This window comes from Ictidomys tridecemlineatus, chromosome 12, assembly GCF_052094955.1.
Source record: "Ictidomys tridecemlineatus isolate mIctTri1 chromosome 12, mIctTri1.hap1, whole genome shotgun sequence".
Classification (NCBI taxonomy): Eukaryota; Metazoa; Chordata; class Mammalia; order Rodentia; family Sciuridae; genus Ictidomys; species Ictidomys tridecemlineatus.
The window spans coordinates 101,220,820-101,246,737 of record NC_135488.1 but is presented as its reverse complement, the minus strand read 5'-3'; the positions used below and the strand labels follow the sequence as shown (position 1 = coordinate 101,246,737).

Sequence of the window (25,918 nt, the reverse complement as noted above, 5' to 3'; positions counted from 1 at the left end):
GGGATGCTGGGTTCATGCCAACTCACCGCTTGTTGGAGACATTGGTGGTGAGGGCAGTGACTGAGGCCAGAGACACTGAGTCAGGATCCAGCCCATCTCCCAGTCGAATGGCCAAGTGGTCAAGGTCCTCCATCTCCAGCACTGCTGGTTCATCTGGGGAAGAAGAAGGGCTGGTTAGGTGGGTGGCAAAGCTAAGAATCAAATTTAAGGTTTACTTGGTAGCATCTGCTTTGAATGGGAGGAGGGTGGTGGCAGTGTATACTTGCAGTGTTTTCTACCCAATCTTGGTCTTTTATTTTTGATACTATGTTTGGTCTCATTTTCTTTTTTATTTTAGTTGAATATAACTCTTTCATTAAACACTATTTACTAAAGTGGAAGAAGGTAGGGAATAAAGAATCCATACTTACATGGATAACAACTGCTACCTTTAATTGAGTGGTTACTAAATGCCAGGCACTTTACCCATGAATCTCTAATCTTTATAGGGAACACCTGCCAAGGTAGGCATTATATTCATGTCATAGATGGGAAAACTGAGGTTTGTGAGGGATCTTATCCATGCAAAATAGTTGATGAAATTCAGGACCCAGCCCTGTACTGGTGTGTATTAACACACTGAGATGAAGAAATGACAACACCGAAAAGCCACCCAAAGGTGGTGAGTGTGGGCCTCAGCCAGCAGTAGCACTCTCAGTCTACGGAGAAGGCACAGCAGTAACTGGCAAGTAGCAAGAGGTAAGGACAGAGATTTGGGGGACTAGTGGGCCACAGAGAAAATGCTGGAGATGGTGGCCAGGAGACTGAGAGTGGGCACGTGAAGGACAGGTGGCTCCCACCCAGCTCTCCTCTTCACCACATTTCTCCTCTTCTGTCTGTCCCCCTTTCCTCCTGTTGGACATCTGTCCTTCCCTTCCCCAGCAGCATTCTCCCTGAGGGACTAGTGCCACAGGCCACTCCAGCCTGCCAGGACCTGCCAGTTGGCTGAGGCCAGGCTGCAGCCTAGTGAGAGGACGGTGACTTCTTCCAGTGAGAAAGCACTCCTAGGACTCTGGTTCCCCCCACCCCACAAAAGAATTGGCTAAAAACTGTTTCCTGCTATTTATTCCCTCCGATTAAACATCCCTGGGTGGTGTAAAGAACAAAGGATAGGGGAGAAGTGAGGACAGGAAGCCTCCATCCGGAAGAGGGCTCTCTGCCCAATTCCAGACTAGTGGTGGTGCCAAAGGGCAGTGCCCATCCCGACCCCTGGAGCACCATCCTTAGAGGACTTGGGCTCTCAGGGCGGGGCCTGGCTCCAGCCAGCCAATGGGAGGCCAGACCCCGCCCAGGTGGCTCTGGTTGAACCAATCCCAGAAAGTCCTGTTTGGGACCTGCCCAGGGGGCGGGGTTTGATGTGATCAAGTGCGGAAAAAGTGGTTGAGAGGTCAGGACGAGCCACCTTCGGGGCCAGGTGCCCTACCTTGTCTTTGGGGGTCCTCCTTGTGGGGCCGGTTCTTGCCGAGCTTCATGGCGGAGAACACGCTCCTCCCGGCTCTGTGAGGGGGCCGCCAGAATGAGGTGGAGGGAGATGGACGCACAGAGGGAAACACACCAACACCCAAGAGCCAGCCGGGGTGGGGACACGGAGAGAAAGGGTGAGGGGTACCCGGGCCCCTCGGCTACTGGTCCCAAGATACATGGGTATGTGTGTCTTACTTCCCAAATTGGGAGCCACAGGGGAAGTGGGGCAGAGGGAAACCCCACTGCCTGTCCTTGGTGCCAAGGAGGGGGGCGGGCCCAGCTAAAGTGGCCTGGAGCTGGAAGGAGGTGTTACCTAGAGCGCCTCTTCAGCTCCCTCAATCCAGTCTTCTCAGAGCTCCCGAGCTCTACAAGGTCCCCAAGCTCATCCTCCCTGTCCCTGCATCCCACCCTAGCTGGTTGGAAAGCAAGCCAGATGATCAGAGACATAGTATCAGAACAGAAGGGCAGGGCTCAGGGGGCTGGGAGAAGCCAGCTGTTCAGTTCTCAGATGGCCCAGGTGCCCCATGCCTGCTTTGCATTCCCCCTGCCTCTCTGTGGCCTGGGATTCTCCCTGGTCCCAGCGAAGAGGAGACTGCCCTTTCCCATCTCTCTTTAGGGCTTTCGCCTCTTCTGCCTGTCTCTTCTCTTTCAGAAACCCTTTCCCCACCCCCAGGAACTTATGGCAGCTCCATGGTTCCTACCTCTTTTTCTGGCTTGGTGTGGCCTTGTGCCCCAGAGGTAGTAGTGGGGGGGGGTGGCTGAGGGAAGAGGGCAGGAGTCCTCACTGCCCTTCAGTGATGTCCCTGTAGCTGAGCCTGAGGTCCTTGGAGCCAGGAGGGACCAGCAGTAGGATCGGCAGGGGGTAAGGTGTAGTATTCCATTACCCCATCCATATTACATGAGCGGGACACCTGACTCCTGTACTTCCCCTTCTCCTCCCCTGGATGTGACTGCCATCCTTTAGGTCTCACTGGGGAAAGGAGCAGGCCCACCCCTGACTGGCTTATTACAGAGCCCACCATCTTTGTGTCTGCATCTCCCTGTGGAGGCTTGACAGTTTTTAAGCCCCCACATCCCTGCTCTTTATGCTGTATAATGTGAGGTTGGAGAGAACCTTTCTGTTCTTTTAGAAATGTCCTAGAAATCTCAAGTTCCTCAACCCCAGATAAGCCAATCTTATTTCCCAAACCTGGCTCTATCTTAAACCCAGGATTTTCTTTACTCTTCAGATACTAGGCAAGGCATGTCTGTATCCCCCGAGAGGCAATCAAAACCACCCCTTTCACATGACATCAGCTTACTAACATGTTCATAAAGAAGGATAGAAGAAGGCTGAGGTGACAGTGGTATGTCTCCCCTTGACAGTATCCTATTGTTTAGGGAATAACAATGTGAAGAAAGGGGTCTATGAAAGGAAGCTGATGTCTTTCGAATTATCTTAACTGTAACATTAAGAGAGTAAGTTATACACTCATACCTGTAAAACGTACAAAGTGGCCAAACCATAGTATATAACTTATAAACAAAAGTATAAAACTTTTCTTGAGCAACTACTATGGGCCAAAGGCTCTTCCAGATGTTTGCTCATTTCATATTCCTAAGAATCCTGTGAAAGACATATACTTCTCATTTATCCAAGGAAAAGCTGAGGCTCAGAGAGATGAAAATGACTTCACTGTCCCACGTAAGTGGCAGACTTGGGATTGAAATACAAAGCTCCTGTCTCCTAGTGGCAGTATATTCACTTTGTGCTGGCTTTAATGCTTGGGGCTATTCTGAGTGTGAATCCCATCCTGACCATGGGGACTTTGGCAGAAAGGTTCCAGGGCCTGTTGCCATGGCAATTGTGCCAGCACAATTTGCAGATTGGGTTGTCGTCTGTGAAGAGTCCCACATAGAAGGGGCTCATTCAAAAACAACCCGAGCATCAACACATTTGGAAAGAGAAAGCTATATTTGTTAAGTTGCTGGTAACATAGCATTGGGCAGATCAATAAACCCATCAGAAACAATGGCATGGTAGCAGGCAAAGGGGCCATGTGTTTGACCTACCCACAAGCATCCTGTGGTATCTCACCCCTTTGGGGGCAGGGTGCCAGCTATATGCTGACCTCTGCAACAGGCCTGGCTATAAGAAGCTTGACTAGCGTGGACCCTCACTCTACTCCATGTCTCCCCACCTGTCCCTTCCTGTCTCTGTGTTTGGGACTCCTTTCTGCCCAGCTTCACTGTTCATTGACTTCTCCTCTTGAATCACCCAGGAGTCTCCTGGAGGTTCAGTCTTTGCCCTTGTACAATCTTGTCTTAGCCATTCCTAGACTGGGCCATTCTTAGAATCCTCACTCCATGTGTGAGCTGCACAGTGTCATCATCATCACAGTCTGCTCCAGTGGCTTTCTGATGCTGATCCCATGTACCCACCCACTGCCCCCCACCATTTGAATTAGAAAGTCACTTTATTCTTTAAAACAAACATCATTGGAAGTAAGATTGATACTTTTAAAAAAACTATAGTTATCCAAAAATCTCTACCACACCCTGAAGCAATTCAAGAGAGAAACCCCTCCTTCCCAGTTCTATATTATTTAACCATCTGAAGTTCACTGATAGTATTCTGGGAATGTCTCAAAATGACATGCTTGTCTCTTGATGAAAAATGTGGAAATGTGTGATGATAGATATAATTTCCGGAGGATCTGTGCCTCTGCTGGTTTCTTCTAGACTTGGTCATCAGTGACCTGCACCATGGGCAATAGAGTATAATGTCATTGCCACTGCCTTTGTAGTTTTCTGATTACTGACATATCAGAAGGTCACTACAGGAAAAGCCCCTCCTGCCTTAAACCAGCACCAGTTCCTAGCAAGCAGTGTGCTGGGCTCTCTTGGCAAAGGTAAAGGAGATTTTTTAAAAAATAAATGTTAACTTAATCAGAGGTTTTTGAAGAGTATCCACTTGTCTTTAAAGACTCCTTTAAAATATGTATTTTTTGTTTCTGTTGTCCTGAAACTTATAAAAAATTTTGAAATTAAAATTCTACATTTCATCTAATTGGGTTCTGCAATCATTGAAGATAGAATGTGGTAAGAAACAGACAAAGAAGCCAATAATCAACTCAGTGAAAAACTACTTTGGAATCAAGTGGCTCCTTATTCATGGGCACATTAAACTTGAGAAATAGGAGCAGAGGGAGGGTGGCCTCTTAGGATGCTCTGAAGATTTATATTCACATTTGTTCCCCATGGCTGGGTTCACCACAGTTAGAATGATATATCTAGAATTCTCTCTAGAGGACATATTTTAAAATTAGTGCACTCACTGTAAACTCTTCATTTATGGATCTGGTGATTTCTCACGGCCCAGGGCTTATGCCCCACGATTGGCTTCAACTGGAATTGCCAGGGAATTGCCAGGCCTTAGGTAACTGGGATAAAAACAAACTCCTATGTAAGAGAAGCAGGGTCTGTGATGCTTCTTTGCACTGTGTAAGCAACAAGATTTTAAAAACTTGGGGACATGTTTCTAAGCGCCCTTGATGGCTTTATTTCCTTTATTTTCCATGCCCCAAGTACAGTAAATTTCATAATTCTACATTTCATCTAATTGGGTTCTGCAATCATTGAAGATGTCTCTGAAAGTGTGTTGAATTTCATTTAGTTTTGCAAATAGCTTCCTATGCAGGAGGATAGGAGGATCCTTCACCCAGAACCACTTGTCTCTAAACTGACCTGTTTGCACCAGTTGCACCGGTTCTTGAGAGACCCACAGGAACTTGTCCTGACCCTAGGAGTGCTAGGGGTCCTCAGTGCTCCTCATGTGTCTACTATTATACAAAACTTAAGCAAACAGCATCATGGAAATACATTTTCCATCTTTCCAAAGTGACTTATCCCAGTGAGCAGACCTTCTTTTGTGGATCGAATCTTGAATTTCCCCTACTGCAGCTTACATCTATTACCATTTATTTCCCCTCAGTGTAGATAAAAACTAACCAGCTTTGCCGCACCATCTCATTTCAGAGACTGCAGTCTCTTCTCTTCCCAGGCCAGAGCCTTGATTTGTTTACTCTCTTAGAAATCCCATTTCCCTACTCTTCCTTAGTCTTATTATGCTCCACATTAAAATAATAATACATGCTGGTTTGCTTTATCTCATATGATAATGGGAGATGGCAAAGAGCTAGTGGAGGTTGGACTAGGGAACCAGAGCATATTATGGGCCCACTATCAGGACAGACTGGGGAACTGGACATCAAGAAGGGCATTGCGATCTCACACAGAGCCCTGGGTAGACGGGTGACTTATGTCTCATATATAACCTTTGAAATTTAAGAATCCCTGAGGCCTTTCTCTAGGAGGAACTCCCCTTCTGCATCCCTATCATCTCCCATTTGCCCTGGAGTTCAGCTCCCTGGTTTCCTCTCCAAGCCTTGCCATGCGCTCTGCCTGAGGCTTCAGCAAACTCTTACAACCCTCATGTCCCTGGGTGGAGCCGGTGGAGCCATCCCCGCGTGGTGTGGTTGCCTCCATCACTGTAGCCTTAATGCTGTGTAGTCATAGCTGTTGCTTGTGGGTTACAGGCGAGATGGGAACTCGGTACTTATGGTAAAGCATGGGAGAGGCTATGAGTTCCTTGGGATCTCGATGTCAACAGGTGCCCCAGGCACAGCGCCCATCAGTGTGAACTCTAGACACACAATGGTGGCATTTCCATGGTATCCTCACATGAACTAATTTTTAACTTATTGGAATTACAGTTCTGGGAAAATCTCTGGGGCTCAGTTTCCCTCTCTAGAAGATAATGATCGTGGTCCTGGCTTTTCAGCCTCATTGGTATATCTGGAGATTTAATTAACTATAGTCAAGTGCTCTAAACTTCTTGGGTCCATGGTGAGCTCTGGGGGTGGGGGAGGGGGTGGGACTCCCTGTGTGTTAGTTCCATCTCTGTCCCTATCTCCTGAAACTCAGATTTGTTATCTGTAAAAAAGGGAGTTGGCCAGAGGTCCCCTCCAGTGCCCTGACTATTACTGCCCTTGTGAATTTGCCTTGTGATGCTTTCTCCAAGTGACAATGTGCCTCTGGGGGAGCCCACGAGCCCAAGGTAACCTGAGGCCTCCTGCCTTGACAGACCCGGATGGCTGGCCCTGCCCTTCTGTCATCTCCCAGACAGTCCTCATGTCTCCTTTCCCTTTGGGGAGTGGAGATTGCGAGGCTACCAGAGAGTGGCTATTTCTCCTTAGCTTTCTGGGTATCATGCTCCGGCATACCTTACAGCCACCCAGTGCCCACAGCCTGTCTTCCTTGGGCCTCCACTGCTGTCTGTCCAACTGCCCAGCCCTGGCTAGACTGGCAGCAGTGTGTGTGGGGATGACTAGTGGCTTCTTTTGCATCCCATCCTTTGCCTCGAGCCTCACCTTCCCTCGCAGGGAAGCTTAAAGGCCTGACTCACAGGAGTGGCAAGTGAATCGAAATATGGGCAAAGAACAGGACACTTTTGAAAGGTGATGGGGTCACTCCCAAGAACCAAGAGTGGAAACCGGAAAGCCTGGCCACCTGCCCGCCCCCCTCCCCCTCCCTTCTCCTCACCCCCCTCCATGGTCCATGGACTGACCTCCCTCGCCCTGCATGCTCCCATGCTGGCTCCACCAGGACAGCCCATGCCTAAGCACCCTCAGATGGGCCCATCCCGCCCTCGGCAGCCCTGTGGTTAGGAGCTGGCACCCACCGGCTCTGCCCTGGCCTGGGACACCTACTTGTGCTCGCCATCTCTGCCTCCCTTGGTCTTCTCTCTGCCTTTGCTGAGTAGGGAGAAGAAATAAGGAGACAAGGGGATGCAAGTGAGAGGATGTGGACCAGAGACACTTGCAGTTTTAGACCCTGGCCCTGTGGACCTCCATACTCCCTAGGGTCCTCCTTGTCCCACAGACCCTCACCCACAGCTTTTGCTATAACAAACCAAAGTGTGCTGGGCAGGGATCACATGGCCCTCAGCTTTGCCTTGGAGAGAGGGGAAGGGCCTGGGGTACCAGCCGATCCCTTCTACCCCAGGCTACAGGCTGGTGATTATGGAAAGTGGGTTGCAGGTTCTCCAGGGCCTTTTCTTCCCCCACCTCCTTCCTTCATCCTGAGCTCCCAGGCGATGGGGTCCTTCAGGGAAATAGTGGGCTGAACCTTCTTCAAGAGGGTTAAGGGTACTGGGGTGCTGTTAGAAGGACATCTGGCCTTTGAGAAGAAAGGTGGGATGGGGGCAGTTAGTAGGTTACTACTCCAGGGCTCAGAGCAGTGGAAGAATGGTGTTCCTTTAGGGAGGCTTCTAGCAATGCTTCTGGAATATTCCTCTCAATGCTTCCTCAGTGAGGATGAAGGAAAGAAAGCAAATAACCATTAGCAGATTTTCCCCCTTCTCACATACTGTCCTGACACAGACCTTGCCCTGGTAGACCTGATCACACACCCTGACAGCTCTGTCTCAGGAGACCTCCAGACACTCGGTCAATGCCCTGCACTAGCTGGCTAACCACGCAAGCAGATCAGTTTGTAATTCAGAGAGGTCAATATTAGCCAGGTCTCTGGCTGCCACAGTCAGCTGAGACTACTGAGTAGAGAAGAGCTCACTCTGGAGTGGGGACACTGTCTCAGAGGCCCTGTGCTGGCCCAGCCTGACTGGTCTGGGATCTGGTTGTTGTGGGCACCCACAAGGGCCTCTGAAGGCTGCTAGGGCTTGCTCAAGGGAGCAGGGGCTCCAGTGAGCCATTGCTCAATGGGAAATTTGCTGATCTCCATCTTCACATTAATCCAAGGAGAGTAGCTTTTCTCTGAGTTGCTATTTGAGCTTCTGAGGAAGAGGTGCATTCCCCCTCCCCCACCCTGTACTGGTGATTGAACCCTGGGGCCCTCTAACACCGAGTTACACCCCAGTCCTTATTTTATTTTAAGACAGGGCCTCAAAATGAGTTGTACAGGCTGACATCAAACTTGGGATTCTCTTGCCTCATCCTCCCTAGTGGCTGGGATCATAGGAGTATGCCATTGTGCCTGTCTCATTTTTGTATTTTAAAGAATGCTGTGACCCTGGAAAATCTGTCAGCCTCTTGCAACAGAGGAACCAGGAGGGGAGGTCCAACACCGGGGAGTGGGCAAGAGTGGGCAGAAAGGTGGACTCAGTGTACTGAACAACAGGCATTGAGGCTTTTCTCTTTTATTTTGGTCTTTGCTCTAAAACTTCAGAGATGTTAGGTTCACTCAGTGGGGGATTTCTGTTCCTCTCTCCTCCTTACCTATTCCAGGCCTCAGACCCAACAAAGGGAACACACACAGGCCCATACTCCCTGAGTGAGGAAACAGAGAAGGGAAAGGGCTATGTCTTTCTTTGAAGAAAGAATACTTTTGTGATTTTACTACGACACTGTTACTGCTGCTGTCAACATTAGCAGCAGGCTCTGCCATAGTTAATCTGCCTTGTGAAGTGGACTTTCTTCTTGTCTGTTTCCAAGTGAGCTTGCAGAGGCTCAGGCTGCCGTTATTCAGTCAGCCAGCAAACCATGACTTCAGGTTCCATTTGTTTGGGGAAGCCCTGGGTGAACTTGAACTCCCTCCTAGAGTCCACATGGTGGTTTTGGTGTCCCTTCCTGGTTGGGTAAGTTCTGTTCCTCAGCCAGCATTCTAGCATTCTCTGTGTGAGTCTGGCACTCAGCCTTAGCTCAACTCTACCTCTTCTTTAAGCCCCATCCCCATCCCCATCCCTCTTTTCATTGTTAAAAGCAGCCACAGAAGAGCAGGATCAACATGGCGACCCTGTGGGGATTCTAGTGCTTATTAGGACCCAGGTACTTCATGGTGGTAGGCCTCACTAGGTCTTGGGCTGGGGATGGCCCAAACATCAGGTGGAGCAATGGGGTTGGAGAGTAATCTCCTGAGCCCCATTCACCCGTGATCTGGCATGACTGGCTGATCCTGGCTCCTCTGGAGCTGTTGTATGTCTGGAGCGAGCCTGGTGAAGGGATGCAGGGAAGGCTCTTCTAGCTCTCTGGGAGTGGAGGGTACTGATAAAGGAACACTGAGGGCAAGGCAGGGTGTACTGCACCTCTACACACCTGCCATACTCAACCCTAGCACACAGCTGTGTACCTCTCTCACAGCCCCTGGCCTTCCATACATGCCTGTCTCATTTTTGTATTTTAAAGAATGATGTGTCATTCTGTCTCAGACATGACGGGTAGGTCCTTGGCTTCTACAGATCTCCACTGGAGTGGAAGAATGTCCATAGGTAGATAAAAAGAACACCTCTTGTCATTCCTCTTCCCAAATGAGACTCAGCAGAGAGCAGCCTAGAAGGAGGCCCAAGTAATGGAGGGTTGGAGGGCTAGAGCAGGTAGAATATGAGAAGGGGCAAATGTTTCAGAATACAGGGAATCTGGAGAAAATGTCCAGGCAAGATTAAAGCTGAGGCTCCTTTCTTTGTTCTAAGAGACAGAGTCACAACAGAGGTCAGCATCCAGCGCCGTGTGCCACTCCCTGTTGTCACATAAAGTGTATGCATGTGAATGTGTGTAAACACATGGGCATTTTTGTGTCTTTGGGGCCAAAGTCACCTGTCTTTCCAGAGACTGAGGCAATGTGTGCCAACTAGCAGGGTTTGAACCCTGATTTTGTGCTCCTGAAAGCAGAGGGCTTATGAGAACTGTGGAAGTGGGGTAAATGAGACTCCTGTCTCTGCCCAGGGGGCCGAATCTCCTGTGTGGACAACATTCAAAGACCCCTTGCTATAGTGTGTCAGCACTGAGAAGGGACTTGGACCAAAAGGTGCTGCTTGCTCATTTGGGGTCAGGGTAATGTGGAGCCTGAAGAGGAAGAAAATGAGGGCTGCCTGAGCACCTGTCACCTGCCAGGCACTATGGTGACCACACGATTACCTCTACTTCTCCCAACACTCCCGTGGGTATCGGGGAGCCCATCTTACATATGGGAAGGTGGGCTCCAACAGCAGAGCTGGAGGCTCTCGTTGTACTGCACTGTATCCTGGCAGGATTCTGCCTCCTGGGGGAGTTTTACGAGAGCCGACAGGAACCAGAGGCCCCTGATTGGAGGCAGGGACTAGAGATGTGGGCAGAATAGATCAGAGGTCATGCCACTGAGCTGGGCCTAGGAGAGGTGGAACTGTGGGAGCAGAGGGTTCACAGGCAGTGGCTGGGTTGGGGGTTGACTGCAAGGCCTGGAGACAGGGTGTGGTGACAATAGCCAACCCCACGGTGCTCTCAGGCCTGGACTGGTGCCCCCATGGCAGGCCGGGAAAGTGTGTGCTCTCACCTGCCCTCCAATCAGGGTGGTGGCACCTGGAAGACAAGAAGCTCTGGCAGATGCTGTCACCCTTGCTCAGTTCCCAGTGGCTTGGATGAAACCCCTCATCCTGCTGCTGCTTCCTGGGAGTAGCCATGTGAAGGTGGGGGCGGGGAGGGAATGGCGGGCTGTGCTGAGGGGAAGGGTGGGAGGAGCCCTCTAGCTCTATGTCCTTGGTGCCCAGAACTCTCTGGGGGTCTCAGAACTGAGTTACATCTTGTTTTTCTAGGCCCCCTTCTGTAGGACTGGCTTGGCATTACCTGTGCTAGAGCCACCTACAGAGCCAGCCCTTGGCCACCAGGAGCTCCCAAGAGAGCTGCTTCCTATGGATGCTACCTACAGGATCCAGAGCACCCTGGGTCCCTCAGGATGTCAGAGTTGAGGGCCCAGCATGCCAATCTGCTGAACTCATGCTTACTACTGTCCTGAGGGGTTGGTGACATACCCAGAGTCACTTAGCTGGGGAGTGACAGAGTCATGATGGAATGTAGCTCTCGTGATTCAGGTCAGCACTCCTGTCCCTACAACTGATGACCCTCTTATGCTTCCAATCACGTCCTGATAGAGCCCTTTCTTAGAGGTCTCCTGCAGTCTCTGAACCAGCCCTGCTCAGCTCTTCCTTGAGTGGAGTCAGTGGATGGGGACCAAGTGGTAGTCAAGTGTCAGCAGCTCCTCGGCCCTACTGGGTCTCTGCTCCTCCCCTCAGCATTCTAACTCCATTCCTGATCCTTTGCATGGTCCAGGACAAAGAACCGATTGTCACCAAACCCTCCCTGGCAGTACTTGGCTCCTTGATTACAACTCATTCTTGAGGGTCCCCTTGGCTCTCCTGACAACAGGGCTGGGGTTTTCATGGCTTTTCCTATTTTAAAGTTGAAAGGACAGGGTCAAAAAGGTTATGTGACTTGCCCAGGGCCACATGGCTAGTAAGAGGCAGAGTTGGCACTTAGGCTTAGAGTCTGAGGGGGACCATGGCTGGCCCAATGTAGACAGTCTCAAGTTTTCTTAAGCTTGTGTGGGGATGGAGGGGTAAAGAAGCGCGAAAAAGTTCAAGTGTGAAGAAGGAATTTCATTGCACTAGTTGGGGACGTGTGTGTGTGTGTGTGTGTGTGTGTGTGTGTGTGTTTCCAGCACAGGGACTGAGTGAACTTTATTTGGGAAGGAAAGGGTAGAAGGAGATGAGGGGAGATGCTTCCAGGGACCTGGAGGATCCCTGCTCTCACACAGCCTGATCCTTTAGGCTTATGGGCATTTCTCACACCGTTTCCAGCCATCCGGGAACCCTGGCCATCTCGCTAGCCTAGCCTGGATCTGGCCTCTCTGAGCTCAGGGAGTAATGCAATGGCATTTCCTTTATTGAAAAAAATAGTGCATGTGAGCAGCTCATGGGACGCCTGCGGAATGACACAGCTCCCTGTCGTCTGTAGGTGGCAGGACATTTGCAGGGATGTATTCTGGCCACAGAAGTGCCGGGACTCTTTTTCTTGGGTGGGTGGGAGTACTGGACCTATGGGGGCTTTTCCACAGAGTTCCATCTTCAGCCCTTTATTTTTTATTTTGAGACAGGGTCTTGCTAAGTTGCCCAGGCTGGCCTCAAACTTCTGAGCTTACTCCCTCAGCCTCTAGAGCTGCTGGGATTACAGATGTGTGCTGCCATGCCTGCTGGGACTCATTCTTTTTTTTTTTTTTTTAGTTGTTTATGGACACAATATCTTCATTTTTATTTATTTATTTTTATGTGGTGATGAGGATCGAACCCAGGGCCTCACACATGAGAGACAAGTGCTCTACCACTGAGCTCCAGCCGCAGCCCACTTTGACACATTCTTAGCAGAGAGGCTGGGTCTCAAGCAGGACTGTTGGCAGGAAGAGGCCTCCCTTTCTAGGGTGTCTTCACCGGGCCAGGGTGCAGGCCAGGTTGTCTGGGCTTGGTTGGCCCTGCTGGGTCTTGGACTAGAAAGGTCAAGGCCTCCTTGTTCCTTCTCACATTCCCCGAGGAGTAGGAGGTCCAGCCCCTTCCCCTCATATTAGAGCTTAACCCTGAGAGAGGCCTCTGATCCCTGTGGGATCCCTATCTGAGTCCCTGCTGCCTCCTCCGTGGGCTCTGGGGGTGCAGGTGAGGCACCTTGCCCAACCTCTGCCCGCTTCTTATGATTCTGCAGCAACTCAGCCCTGCACTCCCCGGGGGGCGGGGCCTTCTAGTGGGATCAGGCTTCCTCCCCATGTCTTTGGGGGCAGTGGGTAGCTGGAGGGGCCCAACCTGTTACCTCCGGAAGCTCTTCTCGCCTGGTGGCCGGGAGCTGGGGCGGGATCCAGGGAGCAGCCCATCCGTCTCCTGGCTGTCCTTCTCTTCCTCTTGAAGAGACTCATCTCCCAGGAAGTCTCCGTCATCCCAGGAGCCCACCTGGCCATCTGTCGCCTGATATCGAACCTCCACACACAGGCTGGTCTGGCGGGAGAGAGGGGTGTGAGCAGCTGGGATGCCAACCATCGCGGGCCCGGGGAACTCTGCTGCTTTGTGGTGTTCATGAAATGCCTTCACCCGACTTACTGGAGGAAGGTGAGGGAAAGTATCCCCCTGACTATTTTGCAGATGAGAAAAAGGAGGCTCAGGAAGATGGACACTGGAGACTCGGCCAGCTCTATGGGAACTGGCCCCCAATCTCACTGCATTGACTCTGCTCCTTTCTGGTGCCCAAGGTCAGGGGCCCACCCTGGACAGGTGAGCCTGGCAGTGGAGGTGGGGTCTGAGTCTGTGATGCATAATCAAAAGCGTCATTCAGTGTCCCCAAAGATTAGGTCACTTCCTCATCCTCAGAACTGTGGCTGCCTGTAGGCTTGAGAGGGGGTCTGCCTGGCAATGTGACAGAATGAGCTAAGCTTGCCCTCCAGGTGAGGACCCAGGCCCTGGACACCCTACAAAGGCATGGAATCAGCATGTCTTTCTTTTTACTCTTCTGACACCCACCTTCCTACCTGGAGAGGAAGGGATCTTGGGGTTGTCCTGGGCTTTTCCACTGGAGTAAATAGAGCACCAAACTTGGGCGCAGACTTAACAGTTGAGAATCCTGATGGGGTTCTTGCTCTGTGTCCTTTGGCCACTTACTGAGAACTAGCCAACTGCCCCCACTGCATAGCGAAGACTCCTGCCAGTTCCCTCCTCAACCTACACGGGTGAACAGAGGCCTCCGGGACATGGTTGCCCTTCCACACAGTTCTGGGGGTGACCTGCTCATGCATCTTGACAGGCAGCCTTCCCTCAGCACTTGGACCCCCTAATGGCCAAGCCTGCATTTCCCAAGGGAAGGGAAAGGTGCACATGTTTTCTGATCCGTCCTGGTGCTAGGTGTCTTGCTAAGAGGCTTCCATGTGAACTCATTTGATCCTAACACTTCAACCTACCCTGCCTAACAAACCAGGAGGTAAGCAGCATGCTTACGGTCAGTTCAGAAATGCTGGAGCTGGGATTTGAGTTCAGGCTCCTGACTATAAGCCCCATGTCCTTTTCCCTGAGCCAATGGGATCTCTCTGGTGTGATTGAGGATGTTGCAGTGGGAAATGGTACCTGGATTTGGAAGCCCTGGGTCTCAGAGCTGCCGCTGATGTAGATCAGCTCTCTGACTTTGGACATCCATCCCCGTCCAGAACTTCAGCTTCCCATCCATAAAATGGCAGGAAAGGTAAATGCTATATGGGCTAGAGAATCTGCATGTCCTCTCAGCTGAAATCCTAGGTGGCATTCTAGACATCCAGGCATGGCTGTGCTCCCACCCATTTCCTGGTTCTTTCCCATCTCCCCTCCCACACTATATTCTCTTCACGCAGGCTGCCATTTTCTCCAAGCCTTCCATTCCCATTGGTGTCCACAGCTTGTTCTGCATTCCCTCTCCCCTTGCTGCGGTGGCTGAGACTCCACCCTCTAACTTCAAAAAGCCCACCCTAGCCTGAGGGAGAGTAGGCCTGGCTCAGAATGGCCTGGCTCAGAAGCCCCAGATGTTCTTCTTGTTCTTATGAGGCCACGTGCTGAGATGCCAAGCCACAGTGTAGATTTCTGCCCCACTCTGAGCACTCTTCAGAGAGGGCTCCTTTCCTTTTGGGTCCTGAGGCTGCAGTCCTGCCCTCTGAAGCTCTTTCTAACAGTTACTACATAAAGGCATACTTTATGCAGACCCTTGGAGGTGATGGGGGGACCATGGTACAGCCCCTGTTGCACCCATGAGGCCAGGAAATGACAGTTAACAGTATTATTTTATGTATTTATTGAGCCCTTACTGTGTGCTCTCCCATTATAAACACTTCCTGTGTGTTCTCATTTAATCCTCAGAACAATCCTGAAAGGTAGATACCATACTTCTGTTCACTTTGCAGATGACACGTTCCCTGCCTCAGTCACCGTTAGCAGGTGGCCTAACCAAGATTCATACCCGGGGCTGGGCTCCTCACCACCATGTCAACTGCCCATGGGCGTCCAGGGAAGAGCTGGAGGGGACAGGTGAGAACAGAGCCTGGGGGCTGGGTGGCCAGGGCTTTACCCCTCCTTTCTTAGGACATGTGTTAAGTGCTGGACAGTGTCACTAGGGCACGTGTGCTCAGGCTGAAGGGCTGGAGTGTGACAAGTGGAGTGAAAAATGAGGCCCCTGCCCTCCCAGAATGACTGGCCTTTGAGAGGAGCCAAGTCAGATGCACAGAGTGGAGGCTCCAGGCCCAGCAGGGCTCCGTCTGGCTTTGGAAGATGAGAGAAGCCTCCTTAGTGATTCCCAAGTGGAATCCAAGTGGAAGGACTCAATAGAAGAGAAGGAATGGCACCTTCCATCTCCTAGTGTCATTATAGGAAGGTCTGGGGTGTCCATGCCACAGAGGATTCAGCACCGGTCACGAGACTGAGTGTCTCTACCAGTGTCCTCAGTCTCTTCTGCCCACCGTGCCTTGCCATGCAGGCCCTCTCCAGACCACCCTGTGTATTGGGGAGAGGGAGTGAAGCAGATGCCCTCTCCCTATGATGGGAAAGTCCAAGGACTCTGGTCACACGTACCTTGATGATAGCATTGTTGTCATCGATCAGAGTCTCGGTCACCTCCACGTGGTTCTCCTCCACCACCTTCTGCAGCACCATGCGGAAAGTCCCGATCAGCCTGTGAATGGCAAGGAGGCATGGTCGCTTCACACCAGAAGCCACAGTGAGGAGCAAGGCTGGCATCCCAAGGGCCATGAAAAGCTGGGAAAGAGACAGGACTCCTTGGCTGGTGCTAGAGTCAGGGCCCACCTGGTCAGGGCAGCATGTCCAGAGGGTACGTGACCCCTACAGGTGTGTGTGGTTGTTTGTGTGAGGCCTGTTTTCTCAGGAGAGTCTGGGGAGCAGAACCCTGGGATAAATAAAGTTCACGGCCTGGGGCCAGGGCACGGTGGGAGTAGGTTTCAGCTGAGACCCTCCAGAGCAGCTTCCAGGGGTCCTATAGAGGCATCTGGGAAGGACTGAGGCTGCTGGATACACAAAGCTCCTCCTTTCTACCTCTTAAACCATGGGCAAGGCTGCCCATCGCCAATACCATGTCTTCTTTTATCCTCATCCGCAATCCCCAAGCTCCTGTGCCACCGCAGAATCCCATGTTCCGACTGCACAGCAGGGGACAGGCATGCAGCATTGGGGTTAGAAGCACAGTCTGGTGGTCTGAGAGACTGGGGTTTGAGACCCAGCTCTCACATCAGCGAGGCATCTGTCCCTGGAACTCACCTACACTCTCTGAGTCTGTTTGCTCCTAAGCTGAGCTAACGACCCCTATCTCACCAAGTGGATGAGATGCTCTAGTCCTTGTTTGTGCAGTGCCTCCAGGCTGTGAACCAGGGTCAGTGGTATTTTCTCTTTTCCACACAGTTTTTAATTGCTACATTACAGTCCTAAAAAACAGTGGGATTTGTTGGTACATATTTGTACATGCACACAATATAACAATATAATTTGGCCAATATAATTCCCCAGCAATTCGCCTTTCCCTCCTCTCCTCCCTCACCCTGATCCCTTTCCTCTACTGATCATGAGGTCCTCACGCCCACACTGGTGGTGGTTTTTATGTCCTGCCTGTATTTGATATTTCCTGCATGCTTAGAGACCTCAGTATCTGTTGGCTGAATTAGTGAGCAACAGTGGGTGTCCCTGCTCTGTCCCCTGCTGCTCTGGGACAGAGCAGGGTCCTCAGAGAGGTGAACTCACATGGTGCTTCCATCTGGGTCCGTTAGAACACATACCCCATTTCTGTAGAAGAAACAAAGACCCTGGGGACATGTACCATGTGTGAGAGCTGGAAGGCTCCTGGGGGTCAACTGTGCTGCCCTTGGTTTAGAGAGGAAGAGAGTGGGGCTGAGAAAGGAGACAGGGACATAATTAATGTCACATCTGGCCAGGGCAGCATGTCTATGAGGTACATGGGCCCTAAAGATGTGAGGTGAGGTGTGAGGTGAGCTATCAGATGAACTCTGAGACGTGTTCGACGTCTATACCACGCTGAGGGCTATGGAGGATGAATACTGATTTAAAAAAGAGCAGGTGGGGAATCCATCTGTGTGAAGAAGAAGTGCTGGGAGCAGCCATGTTGGAGACATAGGAAATGTTTCCCTCCAGAGCTCAGAGCCCCATCTGCCAGCTGACCCCATCTCCCTAAAGGTGAAATTGTCCGTCACCCCTCCAGTCTAAAACGTAACTGGGCTTCTAGCCTCTTCTTAGACCAGCCCCAGGGAAGGCCCAATCCCATCCTGGTGTCTCCTCAGCTGGGGAAACGCCGTGTGTGTATTTCTGAGGAGTATCCAGGTGACGCTGATACTGCCGCTTGCAGTGCACACTTGAGAACCTGCTTATTCTCACACTTTGCTGACTGGCTCTTTAAGACACTGTCACTCCACCAGGACCTGCTGCAAGCTAGAACTCAGGCACATCTGTCCCCATCTTTATAGGCCCAGGAACAGCCAAGAAAGTTCCCCAGGTTCAGCAGAGGTACTGCACTGTGACAAGACACCCCCAGGGGGCAGGAAGGAGCTGTTCACCTGCAAGTGCTCAGAGAAGCCTCTGGTGCCTTTGGGGCTTCCCTTGCCTGAGTCTCAGACCTCAGACTTGGGAGGGTCCTGAGAGGACAGCTTGTCCAGCGCTGATGTCTGAAGCAACCTCCCTGACCAGGCTTTGGAGCCTCTGCTGGACACACCAGTGATGGGCACCAGGACCCCACTACTCCACGAGGCTCCCACTGCTAGGCCAGTCTCCACGGCCTTCATCGCACCTCAGGAGGACTGAGTTTAATTTCCCGGAGAATCCCAACCCTGCCTACACCCTGTAGACTAAGTGGCCAGTGTAGACAGTGGAAAGAGCCAGAGTCCGGAGTCAGATATGAGTACAGCCAGCGGAGTCTAAGGGAGATTCCACACCTGGCAGTTGTATGTTTTCTGGTTTGTGCTCCAGCATGTCTGCAGGCCATGCCACCTGCTTCCCTGAAGGGTGTACAGAGACACTCCTTTGAGGTGGGGCGGGGTAGAGGGCCTAGGCAAGGCTGTTCCTTTGCAGGCTGGACTCTGGCAGCAGATCCAGGCTGCACTGACCCTCCCACCTCTGCTGCAGCCTGGAAGCTGGGACTGTGACACTCCAAACTTGCATCCTCAAAGGGATCAACTTGCCACACTTCCAGGGAGTAACTTGGGGTTTTTTAACTCCTAGTAGCCCAAATAAAAATAATATTCTTTGAAATGGACAATTGATTGTATCTAAGTCTTACATAAAATATTAAGAAAAGAAGTTTACAAAACCTTGCACCTTTTACAGGTCTATAAGCAAAAGACAAGGTGCTTGCCGTGGAAACAGCTTCAAAACAACGGGAATGCCACCATCAGCCCTCCTCGCAGGCATTCCCTGGGGAAGGAGCCAGGAAAGATGGGGCAGGAAAGCCCTTGGCTCCTGCCCTTGTGGCAACCCCAGAGCCACCCTGCCCACCCAGCTGCCTTTTGTGCAGCCTGGCCTTAAATACAGTAGCTCTTTCTCCTCTGGGTGGGTCAGCACAGGACAGCAGCACCCAAGGTGATGGAGGAGGGGTGGGCTTATCTACCCCTTGGATAGCAGGGTTGATTCCCTGCAAATGCAGGTAAGAGGCCATGTGGTCTGTGAGAAGGAGCACTGGCCTAGGGCTCAGGAGGTTGGGGTTGAAGACCCAGCTCTGCCCTGAACCTGCCGTGTGACCATGGGCAAGGGCCTTCTCTGGGAATGTTCCCCCCAGGCTGTTTGGTGAAGGATCTGGGAGTTAACCCCACACCCTCTGCAGCTTCCCTTATGTGGGCCATTTAGCTAAGCCATCCATCACCAGGAAGAACTCTGCTGGAAGAACCCGTGGATGGGCCTGGCTTGCAGGGCAGGGCCAGGGGGGTCTCAGGTAATTAGCCAGTAGGGAAGGAGGCCCCGGTGTAGATGGGTCTATAGACTGACCACAATAGATTGGCAACTGGGCACCAGAATCCTATCAATAATTCATTGTGTCCCCCTGGGAGCCGGTGTCAAATGCCTCAGGCCTCCACTGCGCTCCTGGCTTCTGAATTATTCAGGGACCCTGGCATCCTCAGCAGCCAGGAGCCTGGCAATTGGGCCAGGCCATTGCCCCTCAAGATCCTGGACAGGCAGAGCAGGATGCCCAAGAACTCTGAATCCAGCCTCTCGTCCTCCTGGGAAGCTCAAGTTTCCTGGAAGGAGGCCTAGTTCCAGGCAGCGCCAAGCAGACATGGAAGACTCTTTGCTCTGGACTAGGATGCTTCCCTCTTTCCCACCATGTCTCCATCTCCCAGAAACCCCTAGATCACCAGGTGGGGGGCAGGTGGGCCTTTTCTTTGGCTCTGGGAAATAAAGCCCTGACTTCAGGATGGGAAGTCCTGAGCCCCACCTGACTCCAGGCACCCCTCCCCGCAAGCTGGCCCAGGTCAGGACGGGCCTGTGTCTCCATGAGCCGTCTTTCCTTACCCCATCCCATCTCTCAGCCCACAGTGTGCTGGACATTCTCTGGGTTTCTGAGAAATTGCAGACCCTCTCTCATCAGGCCTGGACGCCCCTTGAGGGTTCCCCTGTCTTCTCTTGGATGGGGACAGGAAGGGTAGGGAGGGAAGGATAGGAAGCAGAGCTCTCTCGGCACTAAGGACACCTGTGTGCAGCCTTAACTCCCAGCATATCCCTGTGCGGCATGGGGAGGCTTGCTCTGCTGAGCTCTAAGGCTCATGGAAGCTCTGACATCTGTGGACCGGTCCCTGTTGGGGTTCCTGGGTACCCTTCCTGGCACTCAGCTTCTGATTCTGCCTCCTCCCCACAACCACGTGGTCTGCCTTGGACCCTTCTCTTGTTCCTGTGACTCCTGTCTTCATAGGTCACTTGGGTATCTCACCCCAGGGAAGAAGGCCATGCTTCATCTTGGGGATCCCTGGAGAGGTAGGTGTCTCTTACCGACCTGTCTTGCAGCTACCAGAGGCAGCTGCCTGAATGCTGTGACCCCCTTCAAGGCAAAGAGGAGGCCTCCAGGCCCTAAGTGTCTTCCCTGCAGCCCTGCCAGAAGCCCAGAAGTGCCTGTGCCCCACACTCAGAGGTCTCCAGGGCTCCTAATAAATCCCACAGAATCAAATACTCCTCGCAGCCCATGAAGCCCAGCCCTTCCTGACTCAGACATCCCCACGTGGTCTATTCTGGGCTCACCCTCTCCCCGTGCTGGGGGCTCCCATGGCGGTGCATTGGTTGGAGCGCCCTGACTCTGCCATCTGCTTCCTCCAGCAAGGCAGCCTGGTCCTCGTTTGGCTTAAGCACATGTTTTCTTTTCCTCTTCCCATGGCAACAAACCTCACACGAAGGGCCTGTGCCTTGATCCTTCCTTTTAGCCCCTCTAATGACTGGCTTGGTGTCCGTCTGGTACAGGGTGTTCCTTCAGTAGATGTTTGGTGATGACTGGCTGGGTGGATGGATGGATAGGTGGATGGATGGATGGATGGATGAGTAGATGGACAGGTGAACAGATGAATATGTCCTCTATGGCCTTCTCCTTTAGGCTTGCATTCTCTTGTCATAAAGCAAGGTTTAAAGTCCCTTCTCTCAGGCAACCCCAGGTGTTGTCTATTGAAGTTTTCTGCAACCAATATAAGAAGAGTGGACCCCTCATCCTCCCTGGCTCAGATTGAACTACTTCTACTGATATGACCTAGGATTCGGTTAGATGTTTTTGGTTTGTACTTTCCTCCCACTGTTGAGTCACACTGAGCCATCACTGAATGAATATCTCCACACCTTTTTGGGCACACTGCAGTTAAGACATGACTTCCTCCATCTTACACAGGAGCAACTAATTTTTGAAGCCAAGATTAATTAAGTTTTGAATCCAAACTTTATATTTCTCACATTTAACCACAATTCTAAATTGTTCAAGTTCTTCTGAATTCTGTATGTCACATGGAAAAAAGGGGACACTCTTATGGGACACCTCATAGTGACAATGCTCATGTGGAGGGTGTACTTCCTTTCCAGAATGAAAGCTCCTCCAGGCCGGTGCCTAGTTTGTGCTGACACACAGAGGTGCTCAGTAAACATTTGTTGAATGAATGAACGGCTCTCTCTCATTCATCTCATAGCTGCCTTTTGTGGTAAATGACACAAGAAGACACTGAACTCAGAGGGGTTATGGAAGCTGCCCAGGGTCACACAGTAGATGACTGACCTGGGATCTGAGATCATGCTTGTCTTCTAGACCATCAGCCAAACTGCTTCCCAGCTTCTGTGAGACAAGTTCATTCCCAAGGCCCCAGATGGCCAGTAGGACAGTATCAGCCATTCTGTCTCTAGCTTCTCTCATGGTTTGCTGTCCCCCCAGCATAAGGTAGAGGAGAGCTTAAAGAAAAGGACAGGAAGCCTGGGCAGGGCTGGGGACAGAAGGGTGGACAGGAAGTGAGGTGCTCTTGGCTGACCATGGTTACTCTGAAATGGGGTCCTCTGAGGACATCATGAAGGAGCAGAATGGCAGGCAGAGACCAGCCCAAGACCTCTTTGGTCTTTGAAGATCTGCCCAGGGCAGGCCAAGGGTGCAGGTCCCAATTTGAGCCCAAAGAGAGGGTCATCCGAGGATCAGGGCAGGCCTCCAACACCACCCCACACTTACTTGTTGCTGAAGACTTTGCTGTAGTTGAAAATCTGAATCTCGAGCATCTCGGTTCTGTCAATGTTGCTGGCCACTGGCCACCGGAACGTCTGGGGAGAGAGGGAGAGCTGTGGCCTTGGGTATAAATAGTGGGTAGGGTGTGGAGGGTGAGAGGGGTTGCCAATAGCCAGCCTGCCCCTCACAAGCGTCCAGGACTCCCTAGGGACAAATACTCAGCTGGACTCTAATCCCCACAGTCACATCACGGGGGTGGCTGACCACTCTTCTTCCACAGATGGTGCTCAGAAGGTCACGTGGGCAGTGCAAGATCCTAGACCTTCCCAGGACTTGTGACTCGGTCTCCAGGGCAACAGCAATGATTGTGGGTGTGACCTGGCGTTGGTGCGTGCTGACTGGAGTCATGGGCCTCGGGATCTCTCCCAGTGGACTACTCTGACCAGCGTAGACCCTGCCCTGGCAGATCAAACCACCCCTCATGTGGCAGTTAACACTGGGGACAAGCTTTAGCTATTGAGTGTTAGGAGGGTCAGACCCACAGCCTGTCCCCAATGTGCTGTTTCTAGAGTCACCCTTGTCCTTTGGAGTCCTCCCTAAATCAAAAATAATGATAAATCGGGACTTGGCTGGGATTTTTCTCACTACCCTAGAAGAGGCAGCAAGGGCCCAACACAGGACCTGCTACCCCACCTCACCCAGTCCTCCTCCTGCATGGGACAGCAAAGAAGACTGGGAAGGGAAAAGAAGAAAGAATTACATCCTGGGGGCTAGTGTTTTGTGGTATCCCCCGGAGAAGCAGTTCATAGAGATCGGGCACCTGCAAGACAGACAGCCTGACATGCAGGTTCCTAGCAGCATCTGCCTGGGCACTGACCCAGCTGGCCTTTCCCAAAGCCTCTTAGGGGACCCACAGAGCACAGAGGGCAGGAGCCCAGGGCACTTCGTTGGGTGTGGCAAGTGTGTGGCTTAGGCTCTGCAGGCAGGAAGTGCCCAGAAACCCTCTCTCAAGGGCTTCCTAATAGACAGGGGTCCTCGGCTCAGAGGAGGCTGTGGGGCTATAGCCACAGAGCCAGAAGCTCTGGACCCAGAATGATCTCGCTCCCTCCCTCTGCTGGAATGGGAGATTCGGAGGGTCTGAGCAGGGGTCCCCATCCATTCCATATCTGGAACCCCACTCACGAGAGATGGGGAGAAGGCCAGGTAGAAACAGGTGCTGGGTGAGGGTGTATACTCTTCCTAGCTGGACTTTGGATAACCAAAATGGCCCCAGGGCTTGGAGAGCTGCTCAATGCTGTTGGAGGATGGTATCAGGGGGATTTGACAGGTGGGAGGCAATGACTGTTTAAGTTTCCTTTTTATACCCTTTCCAATTCAGACTGCTCCATAAGCCAGCAGTACATAATAACAATGATAGTAGTAATTGTTGCCATTTATAGAGAGCTTTTCATGGTGTGGGGGTCTGAAGTCTGCGTGCACTAATTCGTTTACAACAGCCCAAGAGGCCAATAGTGCCTTCTCTGTTTTATGGACAGGCAAGCTGGGGCTCAGGGAAATGGTATGATGTGGAGACGGCTAATGGCTGAGGGCGCTGGGGAGCTGGCTTCCTCAGGCCCAGGCTGCAGGCTCGCCATTTCCAAAGTTGGGCTTTCCTCTTGCTGACTGGAGGGGACTTGGAGGGCTGGGGACACACTGGGCTGGGCTGGCAGGTGTGTGCAGGCCTGTCTCAGGAAGATGGCCTTCCTGTCACCTCCCTTCAGGACTGGTCCAGTCCTGGGGGTGCTGGTGTGGGCATGAGAGGGAGGAAGAGGCAGAGGAGGGAGGGTCCTGGGGTGCGGTGGGAGGTGGTGGAGGGGAGCGGGAGAGCTGGGAGGCCTCCTGGGCCTCATTAAGAAGCTCGGGCTCCCGCTGACTGGTGCCTCTGGCAGGCGGTTGGCATAATGAGGCGGCTTGGATGGGGCTGCTGGGAAATAAGGCGGCTCTGGAAAGCCCAGCTCATTAGCTCTAGGCGAGGGGAGAGTGCTGGGGAGCCACCGAGACTGGGCTCTTGGAAGAAGCGGGCAGGCCTATTGATCCACCCCAGGGGCTGCTGGTGGGATTCAGTGTTGAAGGAGAGAGGAACAGGAAGGAGCCGAGATGGGAGGAAATGGCACCATGGAGGGAGAGCGGCTTAACTAGGTTAACGCCAGGGCGGCAGGAGAGTCATTCCCAGGAAACTCGATGGACTGAGCCAAGGGGTTGGCAAAGGGAGCTCCTGGGGTCTCTGCTGGCCCACTGCTGGGCGCAGTTCAGCTGGTGGAGACCCTAGGGCCCAACCATAGGCCAGCTGGCCAAGTGGACAAGGGCTCAGTAGCCATCTCCCTATTTTTTACCTACACTATTCTTTCTGCTCATTTCTCTATTTTCCCTCTCTCTCTCTCTTTTCTTCTGCTTTTTTTGCTTAGTACATCCCTTTTGTCTTACATCAGCTTCTCTCTTTCTCTCCCTCTCGGTGGTTCCCACTCCTAACTGTATTTTCGGATTAAGATAAATATCTACCTCATCTCTGTTGAAAGAACCAAATGCAATCACAGATGACAGGACTCTGTAAACAACATGGCACTGTGGAGATGGAGGCATTATTTGTTTGGTTTTGTTTTTTCCTGTGGGACCTCTATACATGTGCGGCCCCTCTCCCTGGTCCTTCCTCTCCCTCCCTCTCTGACTCTTCATCTGCCATGGCCTGTCAATTTTTCCTGTCTCTCTCTTTTTTTGCTCTTCTCATCCTGATTTCATTTCTCATGGTCTTGTTTTGCTACCTACGGGGGTGGTGTGTCCATACATGGCAGAGAATAAACAGGATGAGGTGGGAAGTTTGGGGCTTTGGGACCTCAGGAGGGAGCCTGGTTCACTGCACCCCTCCCCTGACAATGCTATTTAACCCCTGGACCACTTGATTGAAGGGAAAGGGCTTCTGAAGGAAGGTCTCCAGAAGGTCTACCTGGAACACCATGCACTGGTGACATAGCAGCTCAGCAAAGATGCAGGAAAGGGAGGAGCCCAAAGGCGTAATGCTGGTTGGTGGCAGAGGGTGGGACTGGAACCCAAGTCTCCAGAGCTTGGCTGGGCTTAGTCCACTCTGCTGGGCCTTCTCCTGAGGCTGACTCAGAGGCCTGTGGTTCCGGCCATCCTTCTAGGTTGTCAGCCGCAACACAACATTTGCTTATTGAGTGCTGACCAGGCACTGGCTATGCACTTTACACATGTTATATAATCGAACCCCCACTTTACAGATAAGGAAACCAGGGCCCAGTGAGGATTTGCCTAAATTAAGAGGCCATACAGCTTAGTTGTTAAGACAAGAGCCAGGCTACCCAGGTTCAGGTCCTGGCTCTGCCACTTAGCAGCTCTGTGATCTTGAGCAGCTTTCCTTGCCTCCCAGCGTCCTCTTTTGTAAAACAGGTGAGAGTGTCACCTAACCCTGGGCACAGGGGAAACCCTGAAGGACCCGTGTCTGTGGTACTCCTGGGTGTCTCCCTGCATCCTAGGTTGGCCCCATGGCTGACTTTCACCAACAGAACATGGCAGAGGTGATATTGTGTGGCTCTTAGAATTTCCATTTTCACCCTCTTAGAAGACAATGGCATGTAAAGAAGTCTAGGCTGTCCTGTTAGAGGGAGGCCATGTGGAGATAGAGTCCCTAGAGGATGAGGCCATGAGGTGGAGACCCAAAGTGTCATCCCTAGATGACAGCAGCACCCATGGAACTCCAGCTGAACAACATCCAGTTCAAACCCATCAACACAGGATCATAAGCAATCCTCACACACAGGTTGTGTCAGTCATGGTTTAGGGTGGTTCATTACACAACACTAGGTAATGATGACATCACCCTACGCTCTCTTGTGGCTCTAAGTATCAGACTATGTCAAGGACACTTGTCACCAGAGGCAGAGCTTGGC

General features: G+C 51.9%; 1 protein-coding gene across 8 annotated transcripts in view; it reads right to left on the bottom strand.

Annotated features, from left to right (window-relative positions):
* Positions 1-25,918, bottom strand: part of Otof (otoferlin) — an 84,795-nt gene that overhangs the window by 33,852 nt on the left and 25,025 nt on the right. For 4 of the 8 annotated variants that reach the window (XM_040271460.2, XM_005322562.5, XM_078029528.1 and 1 more), the window contains exons 3-8: positions 21,984-22,072; positions 15,869-15,968; positions 13,104-13,285; positions 7,254-7,298; positions 1,463-1,536; positions 27-153 (exon numbers count right to left, since the gene is read on the bottom strand). In XM_040271460.2, the coding sequence (XP_040127394.1) occupies positions 27-153; positions 1,463-1,536; positions 7,254-7,298; positions 13,104-13,285; positions 15,869-15,968; positions 21,984-22,072 (617 nt within the window). The remainder of the gene's footprint in view (positions 1-26; positions 154-1,462; positions 1,537-7,253; positions 7,299-13,103; positions 13,286-15,868; positions 15,969-21,983; positions 22,073-25,918) is intronic. The other 4 variants (XM_040271461.2, XM_040271462.2, XM_078029529.1 and 1 more) reach the window with 1 other exon arrangement.